Source organism: Ochotona curzoniae, unplaced genomic scaffold (assembly GCF_017591425.1).
Source record: "Ochotona curzoniae isolate NIBS_2020 unplaced genomic scaffold, NIBS_Ocur_1.0 scaffold_3223, whole genome shotgun sequence".
NCBI classification, from domain to species: Eukaryota; Metazoa; Chordata; class Mammalia; order Lagomorpha; family Ochotonidae; genus Ochotona; species Ochotona curzoniae.
Window position 1 is genome coordinate 15,580,174 of NW_024467108.1, and position 27,618 is coordinate 15,607,791.

At 37.1% G+C, this 27,618-nt stretch overlaps 1 protein-coding gene across 1 annotated transcript in view; it reads right to left on the reverse strand.

Annotated features, from left to right (window-relative positions):
- Positions 1-27,618, reverse strand: part of GRM5 (glutamate metabotropic receptor 5) — a 454,718-nt gene that overhangs the window by 417,049 nt on the left and 10,051 nt on the right. Inside the window, exon 2 of the mRNA XM_040963986.1 lies at positions 19,315-20,171. Coding sequence (XP_040819920.1) covers positions 19,315-19,975 — 661 coding nt within the window. The 5' untranslated portion in view covers positions 19,976-20,171. The remainder of the gene's footprint in view (positions 1-19,314; positions 20,172-27,618) is intronic.

Below are 27,618 nucleotides of genomic sequence, written 5' to 3' on the forward strand. Positions count from 1 at the left end.
TAAGTGTAACAAGAACTGAGTTTAAAAAGCCTTAAGTTCTATAGCCACATTTTCTCTTTTATGTCTTACAGCAGAAAATGTGTGATGTAGCATGAACAATCCTTTGGTGCACTGACAGAAGCAGCTCCATATGTGTCCCTAACAGCCAGGGAGAAATTCAATTATGTTCAAGCAATAATATTTAATTGGAATTGTGCTACTGGCTAAGAATGAATTTTGAACTTTGTAGATAAAATGGATACTAATTCACAAATGCAAGTTACTAAGGAAGACAAGAGATGTTGTGAAAATGAGAGACAGGACAGCTGATGACTTCAGCAAGAATGAAACTGATGTGGCAGAGGTTAATACAGGTATATTAAAATGTGGAGTCAAAATTATGAGGACATGCATTGTGCTATAGCAGGTGCTATGATGCTGACATCCCATATGAGTGTGAGTTGGAGACCTCGGTGCTCCACTTCCCATTCGGGTTTCTGCTGTCTTGCTTGGGGAAGCAATGGAAGACAGTCAAAGTACTTGTAACACTACACCTAGGTAGAAGACCTAGAAAAAGTTCTAGGTTTCTAACTTTAGCATAGCACAGATTTTTGGGGAGTAATTAAGAAGGTGTCAGATCTCTTTGTCTGTTTTCCCTTGCTATGTATAATTAAGCTACTCAAATAAATAACAATTTTAAAGCATTAAAAATATTTTAAATGATTATGAGAGAGCAATGCAATAGGGACATTGAAACAGTAACCTGAGCATGATTTACACTTACAGGATATAATATCTAGACCTGAAAATGTATCCACGACATGTGCGGGGCCTTCATATTATGAAGAAAAGTGATTCCTAACACCAGAATAAAATTACCTTTTAATTTAATTTTTTCCCAAGAATTTTTCAAGTGCCCTCATCTTTGCATTGCTTTAACATCAAACTGCAAAACAAAACACACAGAATAAGATGTTTATTTAAAATATTCCCTAGCAAAGTATAAGAAAGACAGGGAAGGTGGAAAATACATTGATATTAAAATTTTTGAGATGCAAAGTGAGGGAAATATAACACAAAACTTCCAACATTACACACTTCCATGCATACAAGAAGAGCTTGGGGTTTAATATGGGCAATTTATATTTCCACAGCTTCTGTATTTGGAAAAATGAAGACTGGTGTCATAGAAAGTCTTTGGTATCAGAAATGCCTAAAATGAAATTTTGTATCAACTATACTGTAAATTTCTAAACAAATTTGTTTTCTTTGTACATTGGTTTCTTTGATTTTTATAAAATGAGAAATGTATATCTATATTACAAGTCAATATGAAAATGAAATGAGGTCACATATAAAAATATTAGGGCATAGCAGTCATCCAATAAAGGAGAGCTATTATTGTTTCTCATAATCTAAGGCCCTGCTAGAAGGAAAGAAAGAATACTTAGACTGATCCTTTTCTTTCCCTGTGAATTGAACAAAATTTAAGAAAAGGAGAATCTTGCAGTGCAAACCAAAGATCACCTAGGAAAATTGGAGAGTAACTACTTTTTATTCCTCACTGCAAATCATATTCTGTTAAAGTTGTATGTTACAGCTAATCCAGATGACAAAAAGTAGAGATATTGAAGCACAGAACAAAAATGAAAGGACTTCATTACATCCTTTTGTGGCACAAGGACAAAATTACTTCTATTCCTTATTTCCAATCTTTTCTATCAAATATTCCACACTATGGTTGGCTATTCATGCCACTATGTCAACGGTTGGCAGCAGTTAGTAAGTTACAGTACCATATGAACTATTGAAACAAGGAAACCATGGGTATAAAGCATCAATAAACATCAAAGCTTTCCATTTTTATACTTCTATATCATAAGAAATTAAAAAATCATAAACCATGGTTGTAGAACACAACACACTCCTAGAAACTATCTGATCTGCTCTAGTTCATTAAGAAGGCATCACTTCAAACCAGCAGGAAGCTGAAGCAGAAGCAGAGAAGTTGGGACATAAAGCAGGCAGTGTGATATGAGATGTGCTATTACAAGTAGTATATTGACTACTGTGTCACATGCATACTGCAAGAGTTTCATTTTTGAAAGCAACTTATATAAGGATATTTCTGTGTGGGGAAACATGTAATCTTTTGCTTCTTAAGACAGTTATTAGCTAGACAAGAGCTTCTATTTTTCTTGAACATTTTATGCCAGCAGTAACTTGTTTAATACATTTCCACTTTGCTGTTATAAAAATAAAAGTGCCTTAAAGTGGTCACACATTTTGAAGTTGCACAATGACTTTTTCAAAGTCATTTTTAAATTGTGGCTGCTTGTTAATCTAATTGAACAAAAGTTATAAAGAAGGTCAACATCTGCTAAAATATGTGTTAATTTGTTTTTTAAAACTGGGAAATAGAATCTAAGGACTTATAAATAATAACGTAAAATATACATTATAATGGATTTATATGGTATTGGATGACCATGTTCATAACATGAATTACATTGGAAAATATATCTTTTCAAAAAACACTAAAGCAAATAAATGCAAACAAACGCAAATCCAAAAATCTATTCACAGCAACTTTTTAACAACTACTTCCAAGAAATACAAAACCTATAGATATTAAAACATTAGAAGTTGCATTTCTATTATAATGCTGAGTTTTAAGATTCATTTCCATTTTTCTGAATTCATTACAGTGGGTATAAATTACTTTTAAACTTGGAAATCATAAGTATGTTTAAAAATATTGTGTGCCTCCTTTATTTTCACATCCCATATATAGTCTAAGCTGTTTTCAGACAGCAGATCACTGGAAGGAGAATAATTGAAGGTGCAAATGGAGAACCTTATGAGTTAAACTTGAAACAATGAAGTGTAAAAACTAAACTAATTAGGTTAGTTTTAATAGACATTTAATTGCACACTCTGCACTTCATATCGTAAGTATTTATATACATAACATACTTACATATGTATGTATATATGTATGATTTTATTTGAAACGCAAAGTGACCAGGGCAGGGGGAAGAGAGAGAGAAATGTCTCCAAACCACTGATTACTTCCCAAATTGCTGCTATCAGTCATGCTGAAATAGGAACCAGGAATCCCATCAAGGCCTCCCACATGGTTTATAGGTGCATAAGTACCTGTGCTATCCTCAGCTATTTCCTAAGTCATATTCGCAGGGAGCTATATAAGAAGCAGAGTAGCTAGGGTTTAAACTATGTGTTACATATTATATCTAGCACCACAGGCGGCAGCTTAACACATTGTGCCTCAATATAGGCCTTAAATGTGTGCATGTGTGAATGTGTAAAATACAATTTAATTTGGACAATAGATTTTGAATATTTGAAATAGTAATGCTACTATTATTTATACAACTGAGGTGTTAATAGACCACTACATAGTGTTCACCTGAAAATTCAATGAATGCATAGGTTGACCATATTCTGATAAGCACCAGGTAAACTGGTAAATGCTATTTACTTAAGTCATCACCATCAGAAGCAGCAGCAGCAGCAGAAGTCTGAACTTCATCAATCATCTTACAACAAGGAGGTTTTGATTTATAAGTAAGCAACTTTACCAAATTTAATTTAAACCCATGCCTTAAATACAACTACAAAAACAATAATTGAAAACAAACACTTAGTGTTTCATTTATAGTAAACATATCATTGTTGTGAGAACAGTTGCCCTTAGTATAACAATTACCTAAATATTAAGCACATTTCCCAATCAGTATTCTTTCACAATTATCTTTGTTATATAAATCTGTCCCACTCAACAACACTTAACATTAAACAAATTGTCTCAATTTTCTAGGAGTCAGGGTTTTTTTCTAAACCTGAAGAGATTCGAAAATCAATTCAAAATGACAACATCTAACATAATTAAACACTTATTGTTAATCAGAAATTTTACTGTTTACTCAGACAAACATGCTGATAATCATCTCTCTTTTCTGAGATAAAATAACTGACGATTAGACAACCTGTCCCATATCCACAGAGAATAATCATGAACCTGAGAGTTGAACCAGTCCCACCTAAATTCAGTCTTTCTTGAGTACTATTCAATCTTTCTGCTAACAGAATCCTCAAAAACAAAACTTTCATATATGAAACTGCCTTACTGATTGTTAATTACAGTGAAGTTAAGTGGAAAAGAAGTAGAGCTTCCTCTTCTAACCATGTCTGTGCAATTACCACTTAGGGATTTTATTATGGTAGATTACTGAAATCTTTAGTACCAACTTTTCATAATACTGAATTCAGTATTTTGAAAGAACTTGAACTGTGGCAATGCAGCAAGGTGGAGGAATCCACCACAGGGGGAGGGTTTGGGGAGGGGTGGGGGCAATCCCAGTACCTATAAAACTGTGTCACATAATGCAAAGTAGTTAATAAAAAAAAAAAGAGAAAGTTTAGAATTCAAATCTAATAATACAGATATTTGCACATCATGACTATTTAATTGAGTAATACAACCAGCACATTTGGATATTCAAAGTAGATTAACTGATTATTCATTTGACTATTATATCAAAACATCTCTCCAGAGGCTGGTTTGGTGATTCAACAGGCTAATTCTCCACCTGCAAGTGCCATTATCTGATATGGGCATGGGTTTATCTCCTGGCTGCTGCACCTCTGATCCAGCACCCTGTTTATGGCCCAAGAAGCAGTGGAGGATAGCCCATCTGTTTTGGGCCCTGCCCCCATGTGAGAAACCTAGAAGAAACTCCTTACTCCTGACTTCAGATAAGCTCGTCTCATTTGGGGAATGAACCAGTAGACAGATCTTTCTCTCTCTGTCTCTACCCTCTGAAAATCTTTTAAACAACAATAAATAACTGTTTTAAAAAATCATTAATACAGAGAATGTAGATATAGCCAACTGTCATCTGGCAAATGAGAATCTCTTTTCAAAAAAGTCATCCCAAAGTAGGAAATACATCATTCAAAGTAATTCCAAGATTAAAACTATTTTTCTTAATCTCAAAACCAGAATTTTTTACTTTATAAAAAAAAATATATGAGCGAAGTCTTCCTTAGTCAAGCTTAATCCCTGTATTATATTTCTTGTCTTTCTCTGAAATGGAGGAATTTTATTTTAGTTTTCTTAAGATAAGAAATTGCATATAATTTACAAAACTCCACTCATTTCCACTGTAGCATTTCATGTACAAAACCTTAAGAGCCTGATTTTTCTCCTTTGTGCTTCTAGAAACTATTTTTTTCCTATTAGTGGCCCAAATGTTATACTCTCTTCTACCTCTTAAAACCTAAGTGCATAGAATAATTTGCCATTCACTAACAGAGTGAAGCTAAAAGCAAAGATACATAATAAGTTTTGAGGCTAGGGAAAACATTTCCAGCCTACTAAAACCCCAATTTACTATTCTCTAAAGTCACAAAATAATGCAGTTTCTTCGAAGACAGTGCATTCCAAGTAAGTGAAACCAATTTAGCACAATCATTAGTCCTACTTATTACCTGAAACAACAAAGTAGTGCTTATGTCTTAGAAACGTCTTAGGAAGAGAGAGGAGGTTAAGAATTTCAAGAAAGAGGCAGATCAAGAATTGTCTTAGATTATGAATAACCTTACCTAAATAATGGTAAATGTGTGCTAGAAAAATAAGGTATGGTTGAAAGGAATTTAGAAGGTATTTCAATAATTCATAATTATGAGAGGTCTAAAGACTCACCAAAAGAAAATATCTTATTTTGATAAGCCAAGATGTTTATGATTATTTTTGTTATTGTTATGATTGGAGGGACAGAAAGAGAGTGAGATTGACCTCCCACTTGCTGGTTCAGTACTCAGGTCCCACAACGACTGGGGCTGGTCCCGATGGTAAAGCCAAGAACCAGAAACTCAGTCAAAGCCTTCCAAAGCATGGCAGGAATCCAGTCACATGAGCCAACACTTGCTGCCTTCCAGAATCCAGATTAGAAATAAGTTGGAAAAGATCTAACCAGCAGGGTACCATTCAAAATAATGAAGCATCTAGCAATAAACCTAACCAAAAATGTAGGAGACCTCTTCGAAGAAAACTACAAAAAAAATTTAAAAATGAAATTGAGGAAGACTTCAAAAGATGGAGAAACATTCCATGCTCCCGGATAGGTAAAATCAATATCATTAAAATACCAAAAGCAATATGTACATACAATGCAATCCCAATCAAAGTATCCAAATCATTCTTCATAGAACTGGAAAAATGATACAAAGGCTCATCTGGAAACACAAAACAACACAAATAGCTAGAACCATCTTGAACAATAGAAAGTTAATGGAGGAATCACAGTTCCAGACCTCTGGACATACTATAGGATAGTGGTTATCAAAACAGCCTCTTACTGGCACAAAGAGAGGAGGATCAAGGTAGCAGAATAGAAGCAACAGAAGGGAACCCACACAGATGCAGCCAAATAATCTTTGACAAAATAACAGACGACAATCCAAGCAAATGGGAAGGTCTCTTCAATAAATGCTGTTGGGACAATTGGTTGATAGCCTGCAGAAACAAGAAGATAGATCCACATCTCTCACCATACAGTAAGATCAAATCTAAATGGATCAAAGACCTAAACCTGCATCCAAAAACCTTCAAACTTTTGGAATAAAATGTTGGAAACACCCTGCAAGATTTGGGGGTAGGACCTGACTTCCTAAAAAGAACACCAAAAGCAATAGCAATCAAGACCAAGACAAACAAATAGGACCACATCAAACTAAGATTCTGTACAGCAAGGGAAACCATCAACAAAGTAAAAAAATAATAATAATAATAACCCACAGAATGGGAGATCTTTGCAGTCTACATAGGCGATAGAAGGCTAATCTCCAGAATACACAAAGATCTCCAGAACAACCAAAACACCAAAACAAACAAACCACTCAAGAAATGGGCACGGGAAATGGGCAGACATTTCACAAAGGAACAAACCCAAATGGCAAACAATCATATGAAAAAATGCTCAAGTTTCCTGGCAATAAGGGAAATCTAAATTAAGACTTCAATGAGGTACCACCTAACGCCAGTAATAATGGCTCACATACAAAAAGCCACCAACCACACTTGCTGGCAAGGATGTGGTGAAAAGGGAAACCTACTCCATTGCTGGTGGGGCTGCAGATTGGTACAGCCTCTTTGGAAATCAGTTTGCAGAACACTCAAACAACTCAAAATCTGCATAACATATGATCAAGCAATAGCACTCCTAGGAATATATCCAAAACACCTGCTACACGACAAACCAACATGCACCCCTATGTTCACAGCAGCACAATCAGTAATTGCAAAAACTTGGAAGCAACCAAAATGCCCATCAACAGAAGACTGGATAATAAAACTACAGTTCATTTACTCCATGGAATACTACTCAGCCACTAAAAAAACTGAAATGTAATCCTTTGTGGCCAAATGGGCCTAACTGGAAACCATTATGCTAAGGGAAATGAACCAATCCCAAAAAGTTAGATACCTCATGTTTGCCTTAATTTAAGATGAAATGATGCCAATCTGAAAAATAGTACCTGTAAATTGTAATATTATTTCAAGCTCAAACAGCCTGTATCACATGCAATAAGATATTGTGAAATAACCAATGAACCAACAATCAATGTGAGTCAGATTGCTTAAGATCTACATCAAAGAATTGTAAAACCTAATATACTTTTAAGACCTTATGCTACTCGAAAATGGGGCAGGAGAGCAGAGAAATCTTCCATCTCCTTAAAATGTGTGAGGAAGATGCAAAGTATAACCTTTCAAGAACAAAACAGGTAACTTATAGTCAACAGACTCAAATTAGCATTAGACAGTAGCAAAACTATAAAGACGTATATGGGGAATCAAGGGTGATCCTGACAACCTCTTAACAGGAGGTCATATGCACAGAGAAGGCGTGGGGTGACCCCAGAGTGAAGCTGGTGGATAGGAGGAGGCCTTTATCCCAACCCTGGAGACTCCCAGATCCTCACCAAAGACCATCAGTACAGGCACCAAGGACTATATCCCATCTGCCAAGGAGACCACGGGGAATTGGAGTGCCTTCAGAAGCCAAGAACTCTGAGGTCATTCACTCCCGCTTGGATCTCCCACATGGGATGGAAGAAGCCCAAATCCTTCCTCGCAAGAGCCAATGTCATCGGAACAACTGTCAGGAACCCTGAGCGGCCCACAGAAATAGGACAGTAATCTCCATTTAGGAATTGGGAGAGGAACTTTCTCTGATCCTTATCTAGTTCCAACTTTGGATCCCCACCCTTTCTTGCAGTGATCATCGGGTCACTCCGGAGCCCCACCCCTCGCCCCACCCCCCAAAAGTTAGATTAGATAGACAAAGAACAACAAGGAAAGCTCTGTACCAGACAGGAAACAGTTAGCCTGGACTCACATATATCTTACTAGGTAGGACACAAAGGTAAGTTACTCCTCATTAAGGTATTAAGATTTCTCTGCAAACCACTCCTAAAACTGTTCTGTGCCTCAACTCTTGACAAACGCCTTGTTAGAGTTATAAACCAGCATGGACTATCTCAAAATCTACCAAATTCAGTAAAAATTATGATTCAACACTACAAACTACTAAATACAAAAATGAAAATAGACACGAGACATTTTAAGCTATATAGCAGCCAGTTGTGTATATACTAAAATTGAAATGTCAATGAAGTAATTATAGGATGTGGATAAGAACTTGCATTCTCCAACATATTGGTCACTCAATACCATGTCAATTAATTCCATAAGTTTGTAAACTGTTGTTGATGTTAAGTTGTGACTATTAATGGGCTGGGGCGATATTCTGCGAGCTCTGCCTTCAGACCAGAGATGGTCTCCCCAAGAAACTGTTGAATTTATCTGGACAATAAGATGCTGGACTCTATGCATGATACATGCTTGCAATGAAAGAATCATGACTTGATTTGAACTGTAATACTGCAACAAGGTGGAGGAATCCACCAGGTGGGGAGGGTACAAGGAGGGGTTGGGGGAACCCCAGATCCTATGAAACTGTGTCATAAAATGAAATGTAATTTTAAAAAAAAGAAACAAGTTGAAATCACATGTCAGATATAAATGCTAAGTGCAGGTATATCGATGTGGCACACAAACAACTTAACAGACACACTTAAATAATTCTGAAAATGAGAGCATCACCAAACTTACAAATACATTTTAGTTTTATATTAGATAGGATTTACTGTACCAATTATGTAGAAATAAATTTATAAACATAATGTTGTCAGTTTGACTTTCACCTTATGTCTTTAAATAAAACCTACAAATATAATGAAAAACAATAAAATTGGTGGTTTTATTATTTGTATGTCCTTTGAATGAAAAATTAGAATCAATTATGCTTAGTGATAGAGATAAACACACTACTTTTGAAAACAAATTACTTTTGATTATAATACAACTTCACCTTTTTCAATGTCTTGATATATTTCCTATATTTTCTCAATTACTTCAATAAAATATATATTATTTTCAATTGTGATGCAAATTATAATCTCATATTCTATGAAATGGAAGTTAGATAAACATAGTATCTATTGTTTATATTTTCCCAGAGGTTTTAAAGGATAAGAAGAAACATTATGAAAACATAGTAATATATTTCTTAAGAAAAAATAAATAAATGCCTCTTTCCTGGGGCCAGAGAGATGACTCAGTGGCTAATCCTCTACCTCCACGCTGGCATCCAATTTGGGACCCAGTTCATGTCTCAGCTGCTCAAGTTCCTATTCAGCTCCCTGCTTATGGCCCAGGAAAGCTGTAGAGGATTTGCCCAAAGATTTGGAACCCTGCACACATGCAGATGACACAGAAGATACTCCAATGGACTAGCAGATGGAAGATCTTTCTCTCCTGTCTCCTTTCCATAAATTTATTTTTCTAATAAAAGCAAATTAATTTAAAAAACAAAAACTGGCTTTCTAAAATTTGGTGAGGGTAGGAATATAGCAGTTGAAGCAATTTCAATTTATATAACCAAAATATATAAAGAATATTTTATGAACAAATAGTCAAGAACAAATAACTCTGATTTTGGTCCTTGAAGAAAGTGATGCAAACATATCTCTTTTTTTTTATCTTGTAGCTACTTTTCACTGCAGTTATGAATGGGTCTTTCAAATGATATTAATAACATATTAATCAAAACAATCAAAATTGTATTTTGATATCACTTCTGAGAAAACTAGGAACCCTCATAATTTTTGAAAAGACAGTAAACACTTAAAAGTTATTATTGTCATTGTCACTATTTGAGCTACAAAAATCTTCAAGAGAACATCAATTTAGTATTTAAACCAATGTCACTACTCAAGAGAATTTTCTGGTTTGTTTTCTAGGCTCCACATTATTTCATTTTAGCTTAACATTTAGGCTAAGAGCATGCCTCTACATGCTACAACATAGCTGGGACTAACAAAGCTTCCAGTTGTAGAACAGTAAAGTTTCAAGAGCATATCAAACTTAAAATTTACAAGGTTTTACATCTATTATTTACAAGTTATTTTATAACAAAAGTGCTATGCCTCTCAAAATATAAAAATAGCGCTTTAAATATAAGATTAATTTTCCATCTTCAATCCTCTTTTATTTTATATCCACATGTTTATACACACACACACTGCAAAAATAACCATGTTTTCAGTGCAATGAGGCGGTTCCAGGCTTAGCTTATGCCATTATGCAAGGCCTTTCAAATTTTATTAACATTTGGAGGAGGAGAATGAGTTGTGGGGTTTGACATAATTCTATGAAAACACTAAGTGTTCTGAATTTTGGTGTGTGATCCCAAACCTAACTTTCAAAAGAAAAATTGCCAAGAAGTTAAAACTTCTCTACATACACTGTTAACTTTCTGGATCAACTCCTCACTCCATTTAATAGTCAGAAATTTAAGCAGACAAGGCCAAATTGAGATGTCATTTATGGATGCTTTTTCTTCATGTCCAAAATAAAGAAAGGCAAGGTCTTGGCAGACAAATTTAGAAGGTACTTATTGAACACTTGCTAGGGCCAAGCTTGATGCTAAGTGCTTTATATTTAGTTTGCACAACAATCATATGGCACAGCTATTATCATCTCAATACGATATTGAGAAAAATAAATAAAATGACTTGACTGAAATTCTTCAACCATTTAGAATACCAATCCTGATTGCCTGTATTCTTGCTATTCTCTGGAAGGGGTGATAGTAAAAGGCAACAGAAGCTCAATTCAGAGATGTTTTTGCAACACCAGTGTGGCTCATCTGTTTCATAGATCTACTTTTGCTTCTAAAAGTGCTCTTTTAAATATTATCTAATTTTATTTTGCCAATGATATTTGAACTGAGCTTCACATTCTAGAGATGTTTGAAACATTTTTTCAAGTCAATATAGAGTTAAATTGCTAAGTCCTTCTGAAGAATCTGCAAATGTTCCACAATGAGATTTCATAGGTCCTAGCCAATAATGAGTTCCAAAGTTATCTTTCACACCTAAGGCTACATAATCTAAGAGTACATCCTCATGCTCTTATTGTTTGCTCCTAACGGCATCTGATGGGTAGCACGCAGAGTGTATGACACACAAGCGATTAGAAACAACCAAACCCAAACTGCACTTATCATTGCTTGCTCAAAAAAGGCCTTCATTCAGGTCAATTTGTTTTCACATGCCTTCTTAACTTGTTTTCTTCTAACGGCAAATAATCCACTGCATGGAGAAAAGGAAAGATTTGGCTTTCATGGTTGCATAAAAAGACTCATGTAACATGTTATAAAGATTTTTTTAGTGGGAAACAGGTCATGCTTTTTGTTTAGTGAAAGAGAAAGAATCATTCCCAAAGCCACAATTGCTCAAATGTAAAGAAAGTTTAGATTTGTTTCAAGATTTAGCCTTAGGTCCAAATTGTTTTTCTGCCATTAACTACCTGTAGTATTACAGACAAATCAGTTTCTCTTTTCCTGTCAATGCTCTGCTGTGTAAGATGGTTATAGTATCAGACTATGTTGAATAAATGAATAAAGTAACATTTTAAAGTATATATATGTATATATATATATAGTTTCTGCAATGTGTTAACTTAGAGTTATAGAATGCGCATCAAATTACATTTAATTATTGATATTGGCAGTTGTCCAAAACACACACACACACACATGCACACACAAATATTCCAGCCTCTTGCTTCCTCGATCTGAGGTGTAAACTCGTTTTCCCATAACCCTGCCAACAAGGAGTTATTTATCATGGGTTTTTGCCAAAGAACTGAGAGAGAACTGACCAACTGCCCCATGATAGACGTGATTCCTTCACTGTAACAGTTCTGTTGATAAGCTTTTAACTGAGCCATCAATTTTCATTCTTGAATATCACATATTGGCTCTCAATTTCATGCTGACGGCCACACACAGTAAGCCCAGACCTACTGTCACTGATTTTTACAAATATTTAAATATATAAAATACCTAAAAGTGGGAGTTAGGGCTCTAGCACGTCTTGCCTTCTCATGCTGAAATTACTCTTTGAGGAGATTTTTTTTTAAAAAAAGATTAATACTATTATCCTATGAACAATATGTTTCTGGTTGCACTCATTTTAACTGATGTTCACAACTCAGTCTATTCAAGGTGCAGCTCATAGACACTCAAGAGAGCTAATCCAAAAAGTAAGTTTTGGAAGAGATCTGGAAGAATAGACTTTTTGTTTCCATACAAAAAAACATTAGAAAAGAAGTTGACATTACCTTACCAGAGTCAAGAATAAAATCCTCTAGTTTTTGTGTCAGTTGTCCTCATTTCTACTTCTTTAATTTCAACTTTTCAAAAATCTAAGTTACTGACGACCTAAAAGTTTTCACCTTTTATATACCTATTTTTTTTAAAGATTTATTTATTTATTGGAAAGGCAGATACACAAAGAGGAGAGACAGAGAGGAAGATCTTCCGTCCGATGATTCATTCCCCAAGTGAGCGCAATGGCCAATGCTATGCCGATCCAAAGCCAGGATCCAGGAACTTCTTCCAGATATCCCACATGGGTGCAGGGTCCCAAAGCTTTGGGCCGTCCTCAACTGCTTTCCCAGGCCACAAGCAGGGAGCTGAATGGGAAGTGGAGCTGCCAGGATTAGAACCGGTGCCCATCTGGGATGCCGGGGCATTCAAGGCGAGAACTTTAGCTGCTAGGCCACGCCACCAGACCCTATATATCTATTTTTAAATAAGTGAGTGAAGTAATTAATACTAACAATACTTAGTAAGTAGACTACTATTAAAAATATTTTCCCAAAAGTTCAGTTAAGGACCAATATTGTACCTCAGTATGTCAAACAATTGCCTGCAATGCCTACATCCCATATAGGCATGGTTCTTATCCCAGATACTCTACTTCCAATCTACCTCTTTGCTAACAAACATAGGAAAGCAATGGAAGCTGGTTCAAGTGCTTGGTTGCATACTTCCAGGATGACCTGGATGAACTGCTAGTGTCAGACAGGGCAAAACTTGGCCATTACGGACATTTGGAAAGTGAGCCAGTGGATGGAAGTGCTATCCTTATATCTGTCTAAATCTGCCTTTCAAAAAAACAAATACACATTATGAAAAAATTTAGATACTAAAAGAAATATGAAGAAATGAGCAGAAAAAGAGACAAGAGAGAGAAAGGAAAGAAAAAAGGAAGGGAAGGGAAAGGAAGGGAAGGAAAGCGGAATGTCCCTCAACAGAATCCCTCTAGGGTTATAGGTCTGCCTCTTACATTTCTATTTGCTTCATTTGCATTTCTTCAAGAGACTATGGGAAAACACATGTGTGCAGCTCTCATTGATAAAATAGGTTAACTCAAGGTAGACAAACACACTCAAAGAAGATCTTCATGTTCAATGAATCATCTCATTTGCTGGAGCTATCTCTACAAGTGTGCACAGGCAAGCATTACTTGAGGCATTTATTTGCATTTCAGGAAACACTACAGCAACATCCTGTGAAGTCACAGCTGCATCTAGAATAGTCATCCTAGGCAGGGACTCTCTGGGGAGGATCCAGGGAGGGGCAGGGTGCAATGAAATCTTGGCATTTTTAGTAGCAGTTGTGCAGCAATGACAAATCACGGAAGTTATCTCAGGCATGCATTTCTTATACATTTCTTAGATGAAAATCTAAGAAAGTATCCAATCAAAAGCAAACCTGAAGATAAGGAAGATAATCAGCTAGATATGTCAACAGGTTTCATATTTCCCCTTGAGAAAGACTATCACAGCTCTCTTAAAGGCTACAGCTGAAATTCCACATACCATTTGCACAGGAAAGAGGGGTGGTGTATGCAATTCCTCATAGCACTCCTCTGTACTTCTCCCTTCACTAACAATGACATTCCTCACAGTGATGTATGAATAAAATGTTTGCTTCTTTTTATTAGAATGCCCATAATATTTCCCAGACTATTGTAATTTAGTAAGGAGCATTCTTTATTTAGTGTAGGGCTAAGCTTGTGATTACAAATTAAATGAAAAGCATGTCATCATAAAAAATAAAAGAAAATAAGAAAAGGAGGAGAGAGTAAGAGCGGAGGAGGACATGTAGGGCACGAAATGTTTTGCTCTTAAAGCTATACCTATAAAATGGATGAAATTTGTTTTTAAATAAATAAAAAAGTAAAAATAAAAATAAATTGGGAAATGCTTTCAGAAGTATCACCTTATCGATATAATTTAGCAGCATGCTTTGCCCTTGAGAATTACTGATACGCTTCTTGCTAGAAAAAATTACTACCTCTACATCATTGGAAAGAAGAAATTAATGTACCAGAGAAAAGAGAAAGGGAGGGGAGTGTGAACATCATTTCAGAATTAATGAAAGCGAGCATTTTGGCACTTTGTTTTTGTAAAGACAGAAAACTGTGAAAAAAAATTGTCTGCTATTTATTTACATGCTATATATTCATAAACAGTGAGGTAGGCAGTATTCTAATACAAATTCATTCAGTAAATTGTCATTCAGGGCCTGTAGTATGCTAAGCATTGTGATAACCCTTGGGATATACAGAATTTCAAGGGGAGTCAGCAAAAATTAATAATGGGAAAACATGTGGCTCTATACATGATACCCAATTAAATAATTAATTTTCTGAATGAAATTGGGCTATATCAAGGGTAAGACTAATAATGGAATATATGTGTTTGCCTATTTAAAACATTTAGGCTTTTAGAGAGTAATCAAGTCTCTAGCCACAGGATTGAGTGCAGCACTTAAATATTCCTTCTGCCCACAGCATTTATTCTGCTTTATTTTACAATTACATCCAATGAATATTAAAATGTGTTAACAAACATTGCCTTTGGTTGTGAATGCTAAAGGTGACATCAGTATCCCATTCAGGAGAAGGAGAGTTAACGTCTGAAGTCATTGGGATGAATGTGCTGTCCTGAAGGCATTTTTTTATTGCTCATAATAATAGTCAGCTGGATATTGTTTATGTTTCCAGCTGGTCTAATGTATAAAATTGCAAATTAGTGTTGGGTCAGGCAGGCAATTGTGTTGATCTTCACTGAGTACTCAGATGGGGCTGAGGTCATGGAGCTAAATGACTGTATCTGAAAAACCTGGGTGATTTCTTTTCACGGTGATGAGAGCATTCCAAGTTGGAATAGGAAGGAAGCCCTCACTTTAACCAAGTTCTTTGTCCAAATCAATCATGGCTAATGTTGCAAGAAAGTGGAAAAGAACTGTCAACATGCAAAGTAGAACATGTGGATACATGGGAGCATCCCTGGAGATGATAAATGCCATCCACCTGCCACACCCCTAAAGAAGCAAACGCCATTCAGCCTGTGCTATAAAAGGGACCATGTACCACAGTTTGCAGAATGCTGAGAGAAAAGGATCCCTGAATCTTTCTAATGCACAGGGTGCTAACTGAACTGATATTTTTTCTTCTGAGTTATTAATGGTCCTTCTAGTTTGTACAGTTAATGGCTAGTTTGTGTGCACTTACAAATAGAATTTTTTTTTGTCCTCTCCTTTTGTTTTATACTCTGAATTTTTTGGTCTAAATGTTCTTGGCACTGTTCTGTGTAATACAACAAGTCACAGAATCACTCTGTCCTGAAGCCTGTAGAATCCATAACTCATTGGAAACAACAAGTGTAAGAAACTAAAATTAAAGTTGAAACCTGGGTCTCCTTGCATTGTCCTTTGGAATTTTGTAATAATACACATTGTCGTGAGGGAACATCTTGTGGTGGCTGCTAAGAGGACTATGTGACACAATTCTGTCAAGCTTAAGTATGAATAAATGGACAATTGGGTAGATAAAAGCTTTTTTGAAAATAGGACCGACCACACCTCTCCATAGATCGTGGTGGCTCATATCAAAGTGTTTGGAAATTTCCATCATTAAGAAAGAGGAATATGAACTGAACAATGGAGAACAATCATAAAAACACTAAACTAAATTACAAGGAACTAGGACTGCTTGATGAAGAGGTTGGAGGAAATACCCAACCCAGGTAGAGAAGGAGGGTAAAGTCACAGCATCATCATTACATAAAAGATCCCACAGAGGCTTTCTGCAGGACTGAGTACAGAAAAAGAGAAGCTAACTTGGGCAGCTTCCACAATAAACAACAGAGCATGATTTACTCAGGCACCTGTCTGATCCCAGAGGTGAATTTCCATTCTCAAACTCCAATCATGACACAGCCACATGGATGTTATCTCAGTCAATAACACATATGTCTGTTGTCTGCATATTTGCACAGGATTGAAACAAAACAAATACTTCTGCACATAGCCACACACAACAATAAGTCAAATTATATTTCTTCCAACCTTGGAATGATCAAAATATTTCAGTATCATCCAAGCCCAATCCTAATATTTTGCTTCACTGAGGCAATTAAATCTATTGTCTTATTTTCTTTCTTCTCTGAGATAGACTATTATCTTAATTGCTATGTTGCAGAACCTAACTTGTACATGTGCTGCACAATTTGAAATGTATGCATATAAAAGTTATACATAAAAAGTTAACCAGTCAGGTTCTATTCTCTTTTCTAACTACTTAGGCTTTCTCCCAAAAGGAGCAAAACTTACTGATTCTGCTCTTCTCTGAGAGTAATTCTATAAATATCCAATCAACTGATTTTATTCTACTTTTGGATGAATATAATACACATATACAGTACTATACCTGTTTTTCACTTAAAATAACCTTAGAGATCTTTGCAATCCTTTTAGTCCCTGTGGAGTGCCTATGGAGTGAATAACACTTGAAATCAGTAAATACTAAAAGCCAAGACTGTCTTGTTAGAGCACAGTCTTGGGTTTGCACCTCTAAATAGTAACCCATGTCTATTCATCTGAAGATAAAAGAAAGTCCCTAATTAAGCTTAGCATTTATTTGAGGCAAATCCAGGCACACACTGATACTTGACCTTTACAAACATGTTTTTCTTTCTCACCTCCTCATATTTCCTTATGTCCCCCATTGCACTACAGTCCTTCTTAATTTTCACCAATTGTCATTATTCTTCCTGTTAAAGTCAAAATGCCGAGTTCCATTTCCTTCCCTAATATCTCGAAAATGACACCCCCAATCATAAAGCAGGTGCTTTTTTCCCCCATCAGCTACTTAAAAGCATGTTTGTAACTTCTTGTAGTCTTGAATCATGGTTATATAAATACCTGTGTTTGCCTCATCTCCTTTGCCAGTTTACAAGTTCATTGAAACTTGTGATATTACAGTTATAGACTGGCCTTCAAGAGCAATCAGAGAGTCTGGAATATATTTTTTGTCTTATCAATATGTATTACATAAGTAAATCCTTAGAATGTGATTCCACTGAATTCTTTTAAATTATAATAATACAGTTCAATAAAAGACAGTAGATATAAATCTGCCTCTGAAGTCCATATTATTATGTACATGATGGCTCAGTTATTTAAAGTCTTAAAGTCTATTTCTGGAATATATACATACATATGTGTGTGTGTCTGTGTGTGTGTCACCGGCTTGTCGAGAATCCCCAAAAGTTATTTTATAAGCAAATATAAAGATTAGAGCATATTCAATGTAACAAATTTAAAGTTCTACTGGTCTAAACACCAATCAATTGCTCAAACATACTATATAGTAACTTGACTTTGAGTATCAGTTTATGGATGCAAATTTTCAGAAACAGAACAGTATTATTTTATATAGATGCTCACTATGTTTTTGTACAGCTCCAGACATCATTAATGATTTAAAATTCAATGTAATTTATTAAATGATGCTATTTGATAGTGAAAACTTTAATCATATCTGGTTAGTAATTCACTCCAAATCTCTGAAGTAAACTTACCCTGATCATTCATTAACCCTACATTTTATAGGACTTGGCTGTCCGAATTATGACAATTTTTCCACTAGAACTTTCTGTCATTTCAACTTATCTTTGCAGTAATTTAGTAACAAATCTAAGGAGTGCTTTCATCTCCAATATGCTTTAATGATTACTATGCAGCATTTTATGATCCTAGTCTCACCACTGGGGTCATGTAAGCCTCACAGATCAAACTGAGCCAATCCTAAACAACCTGTCAAGGAATAGAGAAAGATGTATTCAAAAGTATTTTTAGACATCATTAACAACAAGAATTATTGACAGTTGTTATCAAATGTCAGTGAGATGTTTTTCTTTCCTTATTGTTATTTGAGAATAAAGAAGCAGTGATTTTCAAAGTAATGTTGAATTAGTAAAAATTCTACTTATGGAAATGTTCTATGCAAGGATATAAAGGATTCTTTATTATGCTCATTTCAAATTTAATTATATACTCTACTGAAAGCTAGCTATAAGATGAAAATAATTTGTATTTCTCTGTAACAATATACCTGTGTTGACACTGGTCATTTCCAGACCTGTTATTATTTATGTATATTCCTCTTTATCAGAAACAGTAGACAGAAGTATCATAAACTATGAAAAATTCAAGATGTTCAATGACAATCTACAAAACTTAAAAGATGCACTAATAAATACCAGCAAAGGTACAACTATAGCACAGGTAAAATATTATAAAACATAGTGTCCGTTAATTTCCATTTCACCCAATAATGGTCACAAAAACCTTTATATTATCCTGAATATAAGCCTGTTTAGATACACACCACGGATTCCCTTCTTACAGTTTTAGAATAATGCAGATAATTCAAAATATCCAAATCAATTATATATAGTATCACTTCCACAACCAGAAAATATAGCTAGAAATCAACTGAGCACATGACAAGAGAACACCAATAGATTGAAAGTCAACTTACCTTCCGTGTGCACAGCTGACACATAGGTCCAGTTGTATCTCTTCACTATGTCCACCATGGCCCGCGCTTGCTGAGCGTCAGAAGGCACAACCCTCATGAAGTACTTAAATAGAGTCTTGTCACTCAGATCCATGCTGGTTGCTGAGTAAGCAATCTGAGGTATGTTGAAAAGCTGGAGCAAATTCTGAACCTGAATGGCCACAGAACTGGAGCCAGGACCAATGACCCCTACTATAGGCTTCTTGGAGCGGAAGGAAGATGAAGAACCGTCCACACACCGTACCAAGCCTTCTTCCTCTTCTGAAGAAATGAGGGAATCTCTTATGAACTCAATGCTCTGCTCGAGGGCCACAGCTGAATGCCAGCAGGAATCCCTTATCTCACAGCCAAGTGTAATGTTGGGCAAGAGTGTGGGGTCTGAGTTGATCCTTTCCAGGGTGTGCAGCATGGCCTCCACTCTCTGAATGCCATACTGTTCACGAACTGCCCCACACTTTCTCTCATGAACCTTGTCCACAGTAGGCTGGTGGTGGACAGAAAAGAGAGCGCCAATAATGATGTCACCTGGCATGTGAGCCACCACCCTCCTCTCACTCGACTGTGCACTCCCACGAACATCTTCTTTCAAAAGCAGGACTGACAGTATCAACAAAAGGACCATTTTAGGAAAGGAGTTCAAGCTAATAAAGAAAGCATGGTGGGGAGAATTTAGGAGAGTTCTGATAGAATCAAATAATGTCCTCTCTGGATTTTCAAGCCCAGAATTAGCCAACAATTCAGATGTGTTCTCTAAAGGACCAACATGTCCCCAGGTGCCATTTAGCTAGATGCATCCATGCGATCATGGTCTTCAAACCCTGAAAAAAAAAAAAAAACACAATAAATCTTTAACAATGTAAGTGGAATTAGATTCCAGCACATTCGCCTAGTGGCTAAAGCACTCGCCTTGCAAGCTTTGGGATTCCATATGGCTGCCGTTTCTAACCCCGGCAGTCCTGCTTCTGATCCAGCTTCCTGATTGTGGCCTAGGAAAGGGGTCCAGGATGATCAAAGTCTTGGGAGCCTGCCCCCACGTGGGAGACCCAGAAGAGACTCTAGACTCGTGGCTTTGGATCAGCTCAGCTCCAGCCATTGGGGCCACTTGGGGCGTGAGTCAGCAGACTGAAGATCTTCTGCTCTGTGTCTCCCCTCTGTGTATCTAACTTTCCAATAAAAAAATAATAATAATAGCAAAAGTCGTATAATTAGGGGATGATATGATGATCTTCTGGAGAAAAAAAAAAAAAAACGTGTTGAGGTTTTGATGTAGTTAACAAAGAAGGGACTCCAAACAATTTTCCTGTGTCTTGAAGGTGTGATGAAGCAGGTGATATACTCTGCCTTGTTTGGAGTAGTATTTTTCTTGAGTTGACTTAAAACATGCTGTATTATGTATGATGTTTAGCAGGCAGGAGTGGGAGAGTAGCTTAGAAGCAAAATATGTCGTGAACATAAAATCCCACAAAGTATCACAACCAAAAGAGCAAACACTAATGTTCTCTAAATGTTAGGAGTGTGGGTAATTGTTTAGTTTCCATTATGCATTCTGAGTCTTGCTAAACTTATTAGTGTTAATTGTGGAGTTAAAAAATAAAATTAACTACTTCTGAAAAAAACTGTGTATCTATTCTCTAAATGCAATGTAGAACGGGTTTAATAATCTTGCCAGGAATAAATACATAATGCTTCAAATTCTTACACATAAGGATTTTTCAAAAAGCAGATGTGGAGTGCTATTACAAATTAATGAATTGTAATGGAGATGAGAAGTTGGACCTCCAACTTTATACTTGAAATGTATAACCTCCAAGTAGTCATCACGAGATACTAAAATAAGCAAAAATACTTGGAGAAAAAACTAACCAATTGATCTGTAAAGAAGTGTGGGTAAACTACTTAGACCCTAAGTACTGGAATTTTCTCAGTGGAAAAATGAGGACAACCCTTGTATTGTGCTGCACTGTCCTTATGAGGTCAACATGTCAAGCATGCAAAGGATTTTTAAATTAAACTGGGTTATATTATGATATTACGCTTGTTGTTAGTAAAGGTCCAAGAGCAGTCTGTGGCTAGGTGGTATGGAATGAAAATTCTCTGGCAATGCATTTGATCCTCCAGAGTCTTCAAAGAAATTACAGGGTCTTGTAATAAAACTCGCAGTAATCAGTCCATTAGCACGGATCTAGAAAAAGTTCCACAATGTCAAGGCTCCACGGTCTGGAAGGATGCATTTTGGGAACTATCCTAAATAGGAACTTAGTGTAACGATGAATACAGTCATCTATTCCTGCTTCTTAAGATCCTGGAAACAGGAAAAGGGGGCCTGAGTTTCCTGCTGCAAGAACTAGTATCATTTATAACACAGGACTGAAAAAATTACTATTTTACTTAGATAAAAAGACTCCATGAGGCTTGCTTTGTTTATTATTTCTATCAGCCAAGAAGCTCAAATTGATTCAAAGTGACTAATTTCCTCAATACTAACTCTCAATGTTCTCTCAGGAATTTATGTGATTATAAACATGCTGTATAGTTCAATAAAAGTAAACGATTTTGTATATTTGTACCACAAACAAGAAATATTTGATGATAAAAAGATCACCCTGATGTGAACATAACAATGTGTACATAATTTAAAAAATCATGATACCCTATATATGTACATATTTCATGCATAAACTAAAATTTCTTTGTTAACATAATTTTTATATTTACTGAAAAGGCAGACATAAACAACAGAAATGAGATTTCTATCCACTGGTTTACTTCCAAAATCCTGCAACAGTCAGTGCTGTGTATCAGCAGGAACTTGATCAGATTTTCCATCTTGGTGGCAGTGATCCAAGAACTTGAACCATTATCTATGACCTCATGGGTTGCAGGAAGCCTGAACTGGAAATAGAGCTAGGACTGGAACTGAGGAATTCTGCTATGGGATCACAGAATCCCAAGTGTCATCTTAACCATTGTGCCAAATACTTCTTCCTCAATTAAATTTCTTTTTATAAAGAAAACTAGGGTCAGGTGCGGTAGCCTAGCAGCTGAAGTCCTCGCCTTGCACGCATCAGCATCCCATATGGGCGCTGGTTCTAATCCCGCCAGCTCCACTTCCCATCCAGCTCCTTCCCTGTGGCCTGGGAAAGCAGTCGAGCATGGCCCAAAGCCTTGGGACCCTGCACCCGCGTGGGAGACCTGAAAAGAAGTTCCTGGTTCCTGGCTTTGGATCAGCGCAGCTCCAGCTGTTGTGCTCACTTGGGGCATGAATCATCAGGCGGAAGATCTTCCTCTCTGTCTCTCCTCTTCTCTGTATATCTGACTTTACAATACAAATAAACAAATCTTGAAAGAAAAACAAAACTAAAATTAAGATCTTCAAAACTTCCAGTCCAGCCAGAAAATGGAATCTATAATCTAGGGTGTGCAGTCTCTCTGAAACTTCCGTTGTATCTATTGATTCCTGTGACAACGAAGATTTTCTCTGTATAAGGCCAAACACTAAAATAGATTTTTAAAAATTCTCATCAAATAACTAAGCATTCCAGAGTAACAAGATATATAACCATGTAAAGAATAAAATTAGTATTTGTGCAAAAGGTAAGGAGCGACGAAACATAGACCAAGGATAATTTTTTCACAGGAAAATCATCCGTATATTCCCAAACCTTCATTCCACTTTTCTTAGATCAAAAACCTGCTGAATTGGGCCTGGCGTGGTGTCCTTTAATTAAAAGTCCTGCCCTGCATGCCTGGGATCCTATAGGATCACTGGTTCTAATCCCAGCAGCTTTGCTTCCCATCCAGCTCCTTGCTTGTGCCCTGGGAAAGCAGTTGAGGTCCACCCAAAGGCTTGGGACCCTGCATCCGCATGGGAGACCTCTAGGAGGCGCTGTCACTTAGCTTGGGAATGGCTCAGCACTAGCCTTTGAGACACCTGGGGATGCAGATCTTCCTCTCTGTCTCTCCCCATCTTTCTATATCTGACTTTCCAATAAAAATTTTTAAAATAATAAAACCTAACAATTTAAAACCTGGAGAAAAATGGTCTTCTAGTCTTCTAAATTTTACTGCACACTAACACAAATACCTGGAACGGAAGGGTTCATCCACAATGTTGAGGAGCAAACCCGGTGAGAACACACAAAACTTTTATGTAACAGAATCAAATAAAATGTGACTAAAAGTGATTTTTCAAACTTATAAGGTTGAAATTTCTTTTTTAATTGTATTTTGGGTTTTTTTTTTTACATTTCATTATTATTATTTTATGATACAGTTCCATAGGAACCTGGCATTTCCCTTATCCTTTCCCCAATTCCCTCCCCCCCCACCTAGTTCCTCTATATCATTACTAAAGTATAGTTGTTTTTTTTTAAGATTTATTTTTATTATTGTTTTATTGGAAAGGCGGATATACAGAGAGGAGAGACAGAGAGGAAGATCTTCCGTCCGATGATTCACTCCCCAAGGGAGCACAACGGCCGATACTATGCCTACCCAAAGCCAGGAGCCTCTTCCGGGTCTCCCACGCGGGTGCAGGTTCCCAAAGCTTTGGGCCGTCCTCGACTGCTTTCCCGGGCCACAGGCAGGGAGCTGGAAGGGAAGCGGGGCTGCCGGGATTAGAACCGGCGCCCATATGGGATCCCGGGCGTGCAAGGCGAGGACCTTTAACCACTTGCGCCACCGCGCACCAGGCCCTAAAGTATAATTCTTCATATACAGTCATATATCCATCATTGCGGGCATGGACAATGCCAGAGTCCAGCATCCTATTGTCAACATATAGTAAACCGTTTCATTGTAAATCCATCTTTGTCTGGAAGTAGATATGCATACTGCATTACATCCTCACATCTGGATGCTAGTCTCCATTTCACAGCTACTGTACATCCCCTCAAATGAAAAGTCATAATACAAAATCAACAATTGTATTTTTGATACAGTTTTGTTGGGGGCACTGACAACTTCCTGCCCTGTGATTGGCCCTTTGTCCTGATTGGTGTGGCTTGGTGCTGATTGGACAGGATTGACAGATAAGCGGGGGGCTTGGCAGGGGAGGGGCTTCAGCGTAAGGGAAATAACGGACATAACGGTTTTTAACGGAAGATCGGAATAAAATCGCCTCGGAGACTCTCTGAAGTGTCGGGTGATTTCTTCCGCGGGACGGGACAACCCCCCGATATAGTTCAGTTGGTGCTGGTGTCTCCATTGCCCCTCCCACAAGTTCCTTCTCCTTCCCTCTGTTCTCCCCTCCAGTCTCACAGGGGATGTCTTTCTTGAAGGTTCCCAAGTCCATCATGCTGCACTGGAATGTTTCCCAACCATGTAGGAAGCTGAAATTCCAATTCTATAATACTACTAACCATTTTAGGAAAGTCATATATGTCAAGAGACAATGAACATGTTGAAAAATGGAGATAGGCATCCTACATTTGCTAAATTTATGAATTAGCTAATTCACATAATGATACATTAACTCTCAAGAGGGAAGACAGGTGTAACAATGAAGTCTAATGATAATGATGGCCATGACTCCCTCTACTGTGCCTTTGCCCCAATAAACTTTATGACAAAGCTACACAAAACGTCATCCTGCATGTTGTCAAAACACAATCAATTAATAGATCATGTTCTCTTCATAGACCAGGAGGGCTCAATCAATTCTATCAGTAGCATTCATCTCCCAAAAAGATGTTAATTGAATAAATATCTCAATCACTGAGAATTAAGGGAAGCCTCAGATACAGACAAACTAGACCTTAGTTTGTGCCTAATGGAATCTATAATAAGACTTTGCTATGAATAGGCAAGATGAGTAACATATCATATGCAATAGCATAATCAATGCTAAAAAGGGGAAAAAGCAAAGCATGAATGATATCACATGAAAGTTTTAAATCATGCTGCGAAGCTACCGTAAATTTTAAAAATAACTTTTGAGTATATCCTTAAGACAAATACGGGAGTGAGTCATGCAAATGCCTAGGAAAAGACCATTCTAAGTAAAGGTAAAAGTTAACACAGTACCCCGAGACAAATTAATGTTCATTGTGTTGAGGAACAATAGAGTTTGTGTGGCTCCACTGAGTCAAACTGGGGAACAAGAAAGATGCATTCTGAGAGAAAATGTGTATGATATAGAGAGCCTGTTTTGGCTTTAAAAGACTTTGTGTTGAACATTGCATGAGAAGGGATGTTTATTGGGATTTTCAGTAGAGAAGGGATACACTGTGCCAAAATTTTAATAAGAATGAGGACACAAGACACAATCTAAAGCAACAATTAAGGAATACTAACACTAAATGAAGCAAGAAAAAAGAGAATGATTAAAGTGAGGAGCTGGCAGTAGTGGTGCTAAGGATTAGTACTCTGAATTTAATGCAAAGAGATGATTGGAATTGTTTTTAGTTGGGTCTCAGGAGGGATGTGAAGGAAAAAAGATTCCAGGCTGGTGCCAGGGCTCAGGCTGTAAAGCCATCACCGAGAGCCTGCTCCAAACCAGATGACTCTACTTCCAATCCAGCTCCCTGGTAATGGGCCTCGGAAGTAGCAGCAGATGAACCAAATACTTGGGCCCCTTCACCCATATGCAAAACCAAAAAAGAATTTCAGACTGCTCCAGTTTAGCCATTGCAGTTATTTGGGGAATGAACCATCAATTGGAAGATCTATCTCTGTTTTTCTATTCTTTCTGTATAACTCTTTCCAATAAATACAATAGGTTAAACAAAAAGAAAAAAAAAAAAAGAGGGTCAAGGATGACACTGTGGTCTTCAGCCTGAGCAAAAGCAGGGTAGTATCATGTTGACTAACAAGGAGAGCTTTGGAGCAAATAAGGATGCAGATAAAAGAAAGTCAGCTTTTCTATATCAAGCTTTAGGTACTTGCCAGAAATTAAGGACATATTGATTACACAGCTGGATGTAAGAAGCTAAATTTATGGATAATTGTCTGAATAGGAAATAAAAATGTGGGAATGTATCAGTATACAGATACCCTTTTTCTTTGGTACTCACTAAAATGTATGAAACCTCCTAAGAACTGAAAAAAAGAGAAAAAAAACACATCCTTGGCAACTGCACTTCAGAGAATTCCAACATCCAAACTGCTAGGGTTCCGAAGAGATTCGAAGTATGTGTCACTTTTAAAGATATATTTATTTGAAAGGCAGTGACAGAGAAGGACAAAGACAGACATCTTCCATCTGTTGAACCAAATTCATCCCCCACTGGCCACAACAACCAGGGTTGCGCCAGGCCCAAGCTAGGAGCCAAGCACATCAGTGCACCCCAGGTGGGTGGCAGCAACTCAAATACTTGAACCATCATCTGCTGCCTTGCTTTGGCAGGAAGCTGGATTGGAAGGCAGACATGGGACTCATTCCCAGGCACATGGATATTGGATGCAGGTGTCCCATGCTGCAGCTTTGCCCACAGCAGAACAATGTCTATCCTTGAATAGTTTTTATACAGAAACTTCATTTTATGATGTGGGGATTGCAAGTGCAGTAATATGTGAATATTCATGTTCTATTCAAAACAAACAAAAGGGAGTTATGGTTTGATTGCCACAAAGCATGCTTACACAAGCCTGGCAATACATACAATACTAACTTCTTGCTTCCCATTTGTGCCTATGAATTGTTATATTTACTAACAACAATATTTTTTTTTTTTAAAGATTTATTTTTATTATTTTTTCATTGGAAAGGCGGATATACAGAGAGGAGAGACGAGAGACAGAGAGGAAGATCTTCCGTCCGATGTTTCACTCCCCAAGTGAGCGCAACGGGCCGATACTATGCCGATCCGAAGCCAGGAGCCTCTTCCGGGTCTCCCACGCGGGTGCAGGTTCCCAAAGCTTTGGGCCGTCCTCGACTGCTTTCCCAGGCCACAGGCAGGGAGCTGGAAGGGAAGCAGGGCTGCCGGGATTAGAACCGGCGCCCATATGGGATCCCGGGCGTGAAAGGCGAGGACCTTTAACCACTTGCGCCACCGCGCCGGGCCCTAACAACAATATTTTTAAGTTTGGGACTTAGGGGTCTGATTTCTAAGTTATCAGTCTGATTTCCCCTGTTGACTTATCTCCACCACCCCTCAACCTCTACTCCAATGCTTCTTCTTGAGCATTTGTTTATCCAGGTAAATTAATCTCTTACAAGCATATACTGTTTTGTCCCAATGGTTTTACTCATATTGATTCTCACATTTGGTATGTCTTTTTTTCCCACTGTTCCATACAGCAGAGACAACACAAGCATTAGCTCGG